The 9,462-nt window shown below is 43.1% G+C and overlaps 1 protein-coding gene across 1 annotated transcript; it reads left to right on the top strand.

Annotated features, from left to right (window-relative positions):
* Positions 1–377: 377 nt before the first annotated feature.
* On the top strand, positions 378–9,441 carry pwp2h (PWP2 small subunit processome component). Its single transcript, XM_084922431.1, has 21 exons — positions 378–524; positions 865–977; positions 1,614–1,708; positions 1,795–1,894; positions 3,273–3,416; positions 3,498–3,633; positions 3,725–3,969; positions 4,545–4,688; positions 4,774–4,844; positions 4,954–5,090; positions 5,304–5,452; positions 5,546–5,693; positions 5,810–5,960; positions 6,879–7,059; positions 7,155–7,302; positions 7,600–7,708; positions 8,084–8,149; positions 8,436–8,654; positions 8,746–8,896; positions 9,004–9,078; positions 9,160–9,441. The coding sequence occupies exons 1-21, from the start codon at positions 507–509 to the stop codon at positions 9,323–9,325; spliced, it is 2,766 nt and encodes a 921-aa protein (XP_084778557.1). The 5' UTR covers positions 378–506; the 3' UTR covers positions 9,326–9,441.
* The last annotated feature ends 21 nt before the right edge of the window (positions 9,442–9,462 follow it).

Raw genomic sequence — 9,462 nt, 5'->3', positions numbered from 1 at the left:
GCCATCTGAAGGATAAAGACTAAATAACACTATATATGTGCTATAATGACATCTAGCACATATACTATCTTGCTCTACTTTCAAAATGATCTTTAGTTGCATAAACATGACTGATTAAAAAACATTAATATTATTAAAATAATACAGATAACACAGTCATCTCCAACATCTACATCAACAGTCCAACATTATTTGTCACCATCCAGATTTATGAGTTCTAAAAAAAGGTCTGGCCTATACAGGTGGATACACATGTTATGAAGGGGGGAGCTATGCATGTAGTCAAACCCCTTTTTTATGTTACAACCTTGTACTTTAACCTCCTTGTCACCAGAGGGCGCCGTGCAGTTTTCCAAGTCAACTCAAACCGGATGTGTCGACTGTCAACAAAACGCATCACACGTGTGGAGGAAGAAGAAGCATGTTGGTCTCACGTTCAGTCCTGGGATTTATAAAGAGTTAAAAAGAGAAGATTAATGTGCTGAAGTTAATGAATATTTAGTAAAATGAAGTTTGCTTATAGGGTAAGTGCGCTGCTGTTAGCGACTTTGCTAAAGTCGCGCTGCTTTGGTAGCGGGAATGCGTGTCAGACCAAACTCCAAAAAGTGTTAGATTTAATAAGTTTTTCGATGTTGGAAGTGCTGTAAACATTCAAGTGTTTTTGCTTTCAATGGTATGTCATTCATAATTATTTCGGCTTGTGTATATAATAACAAAATATCGGTTTAGTTGTGCGTGTGTGTCTGTGTTTTAATACAGTTTAATGAATCTGCCTCTGAATGTGTTGAATTCCCACGTTTTGACAGGAACTGCATACACTTGGCTGATGATCAAAAGTAAAATCACTTTTCTTTTATTTTGTAGTTTTCCAATTTGCTCGGCGCAGTCTATCGCCAGGGAAATTTGAACTTCTCCAGAGATGGCAACGTTGTTATCAGTCCAGTTGGGAACAGAATCTCTGTCTTCGACCTGAAGAAGTAAGACAAACAGTGGTATAGGACATATACAGGAAAGGGTTATCTGTAAAGTCCTGTCCTACAACATCTGGATGCAGTGTCCAGCGTCTAGATGTTATTGGATCTGCAAAGAGAAGAGTTGCATGCACTGTTTTTTGTGGTCACTTAAAAGTATTCGGACATTTTTTTTCACGGTGTCCACATTAAAATACAACTGATTGTGCTGCAGTATAGGTTTCAGTGTGTAGGTGGGGTAGGATAATGAAAAGTTAATTATATTTTCCATTCAGTTGCATCTAAAAGTTGTATTTGTCATGATAAATCTACACTGAAGTAGCTTTGCATGATTCTCTTCTGAACCCTTTGCCCTTTTGGCTTCTGTCTCTTGACATCTTTATCCCTTCCTGCCTAAAAGCACATTTTTCCTCTAATTTGCCAACTTCTCGAAGTTGGAGAGGGGCTCCATGTAAAGTTTGTGCTATTGGTAGGATTATTTTCACATTTGCCTTCTTATTTGAAACTTTGTCTACATTTGCACACATAAACATTACATATATGTCATAAAGTAAGAAAAAGCATAATAAGTAACCTTTAAAGTCACCTTATCTTAAAAATAATGAAAATAAGACTGATGTGTTTTTACTCTCTGCCCTGCAGCAACACGTCTGAGACGTTGCCGTTCTCCACGACAAAGAATATAACCTGTGTGGGTCTCTCTCCTGATGGGAGCCTGGCGATCGTTGTGGATGAAGGTACAAAATATTTACAGTTAAGGTCTTCTTCAGGACTCGGACGAGAACAAAATCCAAGCGTGTCTGATCATGTTTGTGTCAAACAGATGGTGCAGCGGTGCTGGTCAGTCTCATCACCAGAGCCATCCTTCATCATTTCCACTTTCACAAACCTGTGAGCAGCATCCGCTTCTCACCTGATGGAAGGTAAGGATGTTCAAACTGTGCGACGCATTTTGCACTACTTCTTCTTGGTGTTAGTAAGACACAGCTCAGCAGAGTTTATATGGCAGTTGTAGTCGGACGTTTACATCCACTCATCATAGGCGTGAATGTGATGGTAATTTCAGGATTTTAATGATTTCTTTAAACCGATCTTCGTCCAGAGTGGAATGATTGTACAGCACACGTCTTTAATGACTTCAAAAAAAGCAAGAACTGGGTGCACAAGTTTAAATTTATTTTGGATTTTCTGTAATTCACATGCACGGTGGTTAGCACTGTTGCCTCACAGCAAGAAATCCTGAGTTCAATTCCACCATCAGGCCGGGGTGTTTCTGTGTGGAGTTTGTATGTTCTCCCCATGTTTGCGTGGGTTCTTTCTGGGTACTCCAGCTTCTTCCCACAGTCCAAAGACATGCAGTTAGTGTGGTTAGGTTAATTGGTAGGTCTAAATTGCCAATAGGTGTGAATGCAAGTGTGAATGGTTGTTTGTCTTATTGTGTTAGCCCTGCAACAGACTGGCGACCTGTCCAGGGTGCACCCTGCCTTAAAAGGATAAGCGGAAGAGATGGATGTAATTCCCACAGGTTCAAGCACATAGATACAGGCTGTAATATATACATTCACCCACTTGAATCTTTTAATAAGTGGTGCTGAAGGTTCAGCAATATCTTTTAACTTGACATGGCCTTTTAATAAGAAGCAGACCCAAACTGTGACCCTCAGATGAGAGGAAATTGGTTAGGATGTTCAGGAACCACCAAGGCTCAAGTCTTTCCAAGGTGAAGTCAGATTTACATCACCATTGACTGAGACGGTGCCGACCAAGAGAGAAGCCCATACTCCAAAATTGACACATTTAAGCGCGACTGAAATTTGCAGATGCTCACATGGACAAGTCAAAACTTTTTATGGTAAGACCAGATAGAAATTGAGCTTGGCCACAATGATAACAGGTATGTTTGTAGGAGTGAATGTGAGCTTAAGATGTGAGATTGTGAGATTAAGCTATTTTTTTAATTAATAAAACAAATATTAAACTTCTGGAATGGCTTTCCCAAAACCCCGACCTCCACCCTTTTGGAAATTTGTGGACTGCACTTAAAAGCCGGGTCTGTGCCAGGTTATACCACTGGATTGTTGATGGCTCCAAACGTGTCTGATCAAGGTGCGGCTTACTCAGGGACATTTAACCAAACATGAGTGGAGGTCTCTGTGGATCAAAGAAAATCCCAAATAAATTCAAACCTGTGCATCCACTTCTTATTTTTTTTAAAGTCATTAAAGACGTGTGCTGTAAAATCATTATCTGGAGAGAACAAAAATTATTCTGACGACTGTTTGCTGCATTTTTAATTTGTAGGAAGTTCATTGTAACAAAGGAAAACGTGGCTCTGATGTACCACGCTCCTGGGAAGAAGCGAGAGTTTAATGCCTTCGTCTTAGACAAGAGCTACTACGGTCCCTACGATGAAACCACCTGCATCGACTGGACAGACGACTCCAAGTGAGTTTGTCAAACATGAGAGTGCAGAAGAAGCCTGTAATTGGACAGGAATACATTGTGATTGTGGCGTTTTTCTTCCAGGTGTTTTGTGGTGGGCAGCAAAGACATGTCGACGTGGGTGTTCGGTGCAGAGCGCTGGGCCAACCTGATCTACTACTCCCTGGGTGGACACAAGGACATCGTCGTAGGCTGTTTCTTCGAAAAGGACAGCTTAGATGTAGGTTTACTTCTGCTAATCTACATATATACATATATGTGTTTGTAGGTGTGGTTCTGTGTGTTCATCCCTCGTGTGCATGTTTACTCAGCTGTACACAGTGAGCCAGGACGGGACGCTGTGTGTGTGGGAGAGCGACACCGAGCTGGACGGCCTCATTCTGAAGAAGAGCCAGGACAAACCCAAGCTCCCGAGACAAGGGGAGGAAGAGGAAGAAGAGGAGAGCGAGGACAGGGACAAGGTGGAGGGAGAGGAGGGAGAGGTGATCAGAGGGAAAGTTGAAACCGCCAAAGAGAGAGAGAAGAAGAAGAATGTTCGATACAAGATGATGAGCAAGTAAGACACCTCCAATTTCCCGATTCTTTTCCTGATTTGTCTCTAATTGCAATTCTGATTTTATAACTGCTAAAGTTTACATATTTATTTTTATTTATTAGTTTAATCAGTTAAATCAAATGATTTTTTTTTGGGTGCTAACAACTTCAGTATATTTAATGATATATTTATATCATTAATATCATTTATATCATTATATTTAATATAAACTTTTACCTTCATATTGTGAATATTTTCAGTTACCGGCCCTTCAATTTCACAGGGATGGATCAGAGTTTTCTGTTTTTGTCTGATTTGTTTGAAACATTTATGAGCTTTCATAACTACATAATTACAGGAAGAATCCATGTTAAATTTTCAGGGCTGGGAAACACATTCTAGCTTTGTTTGGTTTGTAAGAACTTGCTGATTCTTGAGCTTTTTGCTCAGAGGGGTTAGTTTTGCATGCTTACCTCACTATTTTAAGCTCTGGCTTTATTTATTATGAATATCCAGCTCTGTAACATTAATAGAAGACAATGCTGGCATTAGGATTTTAGTGAGATCTAAAAACAGCCTTTTGTTTCCACGTTCAGACACTTTTTCAACAAAGAAGGGGATTTTAACAACCTGACTGCTGCTGCGTACCACAAACCGAACCACATCCTGGTCACAGGCTTCGCCTCTGGGATATTCCACCTGCACGAACTTCCAGAGTTTAACCTCATTCACTCCCTGAGGTGAGAGAAAAGCTGTGGTTTGGTTTAAAAAGTTACAGGACAGATGTGTTTTCTCATCTAACCGTGTGGATGTGTCTCCCTGCAGTATTTCAGACCAGAGGATTGCCTCGGTGGCTATAAACAGCTCCGGAGACTGGATCGGCTTTGGATGCTCGCGTAAGAATTTGTTTCTTTTTACGTGTGTGTGTGTGTGTGTGTGCGCGCGCGTTAGCTTACTGGTGTTGCAGAGTAAAACTCAAAAAGGTAAACACATCGACTATTTCAGGGATGGGCCAGCTGCTGGTGTGGGAGTGGCAGAGTGAGTCGTACGTGTTCAAGCAGCAGGGACACTTCAACAACATGGCGTCGCTGGCTTACTCTCCAGACGGACAGTACATCGTGACGGGAGGGGACGACAGCAAAGTGAGTCTCAGAGTGAAGCCTTTAACTTCATGTGTCCATGCTGAGACAGGAGAACAGGGGTGGGAAGCTCCAGGCCTCAAGGGCCGGTGTCCTGCAGGTTTTAGATATCACCCTGAATCAACACACCTGAATCCAATCATTAGTTCAATACCAGATAAATGAAGACTCAAGGTCTCGTCTCTGACTCCACACTGTGTTAATAAATTCCTGCAGGTGAAAGTGTGGAACACCAACACCGGCCTCTGCTTTGTCACATTTACCGAACACACCAGCAGCGTCACTAACGTCACCTTCACCTCCAGCGGCTTCGTCATCGTCAGCGCTTCTCTGGACGGGACGGTCCGAGCCTTCGACCTGCACAGGTGGGCGCTGGCGGCAAGGATGGGGGTGTATTCTTTTAAAAGATGGTTGAGAATGTATTCCTGTAATGTTGTTTTGGGGGGGTTTTTTGGCAGATACCGAAACTTCAGGACTTTTACATCGCCTCGGCCTGCGCAGTTCTCCTCCCTCGCAGTAGATGCCAGTGGGGAGCTGGTGAGCGCAGGAGCTCAGGATTCCTTTGAGATCTTCCTCTGGTCCATGCAGACAGGCAGGCTGCTAGAGGTAGGCATCATGGTTCTTTTTAATTACGCGTTTTCATCCTTCCTTATGAGACAGACTAACTTGATTGAAGCTGCCAGGATCCCTCAGATTAACACTTCCTTCCTGCGACCGGACAGGTCCTGGCGGGTCACGAGGGTCCGGTGAGCTGCCTCTCTTTCAGTCCGGTTCAGTCCGTCCTGGCCAGCTGCTCGTGGGACCGAACCGTTCGGCTGTGGGACATGCTGGACAGCTGGCAGACCAAGGAAACTCTTCCCCTCACATCTGATGGTAAATTCAGATCCTTCGTGAAGTGATCGTCTTGTGATTTGTTTTTGTTTTTTGTTTTTTTATGCCGCCACTAAGGGGGGGGAGGGGGGGCAGTTTGAAAGATTCAAGTTGCTTTTAAGTTGGTTTTGTTTCTTTTGTAATGTTTGTCTGTTTGTTAGCAGTCTAGCGTCTACAGTTTTTAAGATATCATGTTCAACCTTTGTGTGACGGTAGATACTAGAAACAGCTCAAGCTTATTTCATTTGGGTGAAAACTGCGTCCAAGTCAAGGTCACACCAAACTGAAAATCAGTAACGACTTTTTATGGATCGTCTTCAAACTTCCCAAAAATATACTAGGCCTTGACTACCTAGGTTTGCTATGCATTTGGCCTCGACCTTCATTGTTAGTAAAGTCAATGTTGAAAAAAATTTAAATAAAAGTTATCAAGTGATATATCATATGAAAGGGCATAGAGAGAGCTGTACAACACTTTTTGTTTTTTCAATACAACGCCCTATAATGTCACAATGACCCCATGAAGTTTTGTAAAATTACATGTGTGCATGAATATATCTTTAAATTTATCTTAAACTTTTTGCAGCTTATAGAAGCCAAAGATTTTAGCCAGTTTTGCTCTGATTATATAGGTAAAGATGATAAAATAAACCATTTTACTATGTAATGTTTCAAGGTCAAAGTTCGTGGTCACACGAATTTATTTAAAGGCTTTATAGTTTCCTTTGGATTATAAAATAACAGTCATTTTGGGACATCAGCACTTTCTTTGGCTGAGCTCAGCATAAAACATCAAGTTTCAGCATAGCCCTTCAGGGCGAGTTCTCTCTGTGCTTTTGTTTGTTGTATATGTCTATGTAAAATTCTGCCTCCCTCACTTTGTTTTTTTTTTTTTTAATTTAAATGTCTTTTGTTCCTCAGGCTTGGCAGTGACGTACCGCCCTGACGGTCAGGAGTTGGCTGTGGCCACTCTGAACGGTGAGATCTCTTTCTGGAACCCGCACGCGGCCACACAAAACGGCTCCGTTGCTGGACGACACGACCTGCAGACAGGCCGCAAGGAGACGGATAAAATCACAGCCAAGCAGTCCGCCAAGGGCAAGTGAGTGGATGGGATATGAGCCTCAGGTTTGATTCCACTGGTTCAAATCATCTTGTTTAATGTGACTTTTTTTTTTTCTTCTGTCTCTCGTTAAGGTCGTTTACATCACTGTGTTACTCTGCGGACGGGGAGTCTGTTTTGGCTGGGGGTCAGGCCAAGTTTGTCTGCATCTACAACATCAAGGAGCAGATGCTCATAAAGAAGTTTGAAATCTCCTGCAACCTGTCCTTCGACGCTATGGAGGTGCGACCTCACAGTCTGCTCAGCGAGTTTATTTCCATGTCACATGACTGCAGCATACATATTTAATAGCATCGGCTGTCCTGGAAAAACAGATCTATGGTTGAGGTTTTTTTTTTTTTTTTAAGGAGACAAGGCGAACCCAAAATAGGAATTTAAGGCATTTTTTTAAAAGCGTATGTTAGATGAGTAAACATGGATGGATCGGACGCTTCATCGTGAAAATGTGCATCTTTAGTCCTTGAAGAGGTTTTAATTATGACAGGTTTCACTTATCCTGTTGTCCTGCTTCACCTTCAGGAGTTCCTGGACAGGAGGAAGATGACAGAGTTCGGCAGTCTGGCTCTGGTGGATGAAGGAGCCGGGGATGGAGACGGAGTCAGCATCAGCCTCCCTGGAGTCAGGAGAGGTACAACCCTCACACGAAGGCTCAGACCAGTTATTATAAGTGTGGAAGTTGTGTGTTTGCTACAAGGTGCAGTGGTCAGAAGTGGTTATCGCTGTGATCGGACTGAAACCGCCAGAATTAAAAATAGATAAACTTTAGAAGTGAGGAGTTTAATGTATTTTGATTCATTTAGGTGATTAAAAATTTGACATTTTCTCTGATTTTGACCTTGAGTTGATCTTGAGTTTGTGATATAATTTTGGCAGCCCTCCATGTAATTAAGTAATTGTATTTTGTTAGGATCATGAGGTCTTTTACAAAAAAGTCTCTTGTGCCTTATTCACTGATGTTTTTGAATCGACCCTCACTGATTCTTGTGTCTGCTCATCCTTAAAGGTGACATGAGTTCTCGTCACTTCAAACCTGAGATCAGAGTGAGCTCGCTGCGGTTCTCCCCTACTGGTAGGTGACAGAATTACAGCTTGGAGCATGGTTTCAAAATGTTATCCTGTGAATACTGGATGATGGAAGACAACACTGATGTTGTCCTTCGTGATGTTGATGTTGTCCTTCATCACAGCAGTTTTTCATGTTGTTTTCTGCTCCCATTACGGTGTTTGAATCTCGTGCAGCAAACTTCGCTGGACAGCAGCAGACACGTTTATGAAGCATGTATGAAAAGCATGCGTCCCGTTACAGACGAGCTTTGTCGGCCGGTTAGTCAAGTTGTTCTCCTCCTCCTCCTCAGGTCGCAGTTGGGCGGCCACCACCACTGAGGGCCTGCTGGTCTACTCCCTTGACGGGTCACTGGTCTTCGACCCGTACGACCTGGACCTAGACGTGACACCGGCCAGCATACGCAAGCAGCTGCGCCTTCAGGAGTGGGCGTCGGCCATAGTCCTGGCGTTCAGACTCAACGAAAAAGCCCTCAAGCAGGAAGTGTTGGAAAAGGTCCCACATGAGCAGAGTGAGTGAATTTCACCTTATTTAACATTTTGAGTTCCCTTTTTCACTTGGAAACGCCCGAGTGATGTGAGTTGTGCGTCCTTCTGGTCTAGTCCCGGTGGTTTGCGGCTCTCTTCCTGACATTTATGTCGAGAAGCTGCTGGGTTTCATCGCCACGTGTTTGGAGAAGTCGGGCCACTTGCAGTTCTATATGACCTGGGCCCAGAACCTGCTCATGCTGCACGGACAGAAACTGAAGAACAGGTGTGTCCTCAGGCTCTCATTCACATCACAGATTCAGTTCAGCATGACTGTAAGTGAACAGAAGATGACAGCAACAAATTTTTCAATGCATCTGCTTTGGCATGCAGGTCTGGAGCCATCCTGCCCACGCTGCAGGCGCTACAGAAGAGCATCCAGAGGCACTTCGACGACCTCTCCAAGCTGTAAGTTACAGATCCTCTGAAATGTTGTGCCTTTGCCCAGATACAGCTTAACAGATCTGAATGTGTGCTTTGTTTGTGTAGCTGCGACTTCAACATGTACAACATCCGCTATGCCGTGGCCCTCTCAAAGCAAAGAGGCTTAAAGAGGGCGGCTGAGGAGGAGACAGAGGACCAGGAGGAGGAGGATGAAGAGCTGTCTGAGGAGATGAGCGAGGCTTCTTTAGAGGATGCAGAAATGATGCTGTAGGGCTACCTCAGTGCCACAGCATGACACATGTTGGACTGTAAAAGAAAAACAGATTTTTGTGTACTTGGATGTGATGTTTTAGAGTTCTTTTATAATTAAATTCATATATAACTGTGGATGGTTTTCTTTGGTTTAAT

The sequence above is a fragment of the Perissodus microlepis genome, chromosome 23, assembly GCF_051167445.1.
Source record: "Perissodus microlepis isolate ML-2025 ecotype Zambia chromosome 23, ASM5116744v1, whole genome shotgun sequence".
NCBI classification, from domain to species: domain Eukaryota; kingdom Metazoa; phylum Chordata; class Actinopteri; order Cichliformes; family Cichlidae; genus Perissodus; species Perissodus microlepis.
Note: the sequence above shows the minus strand (reverse complement) of the source record. Positions and strands in the feature narration are given on the sequence as shown.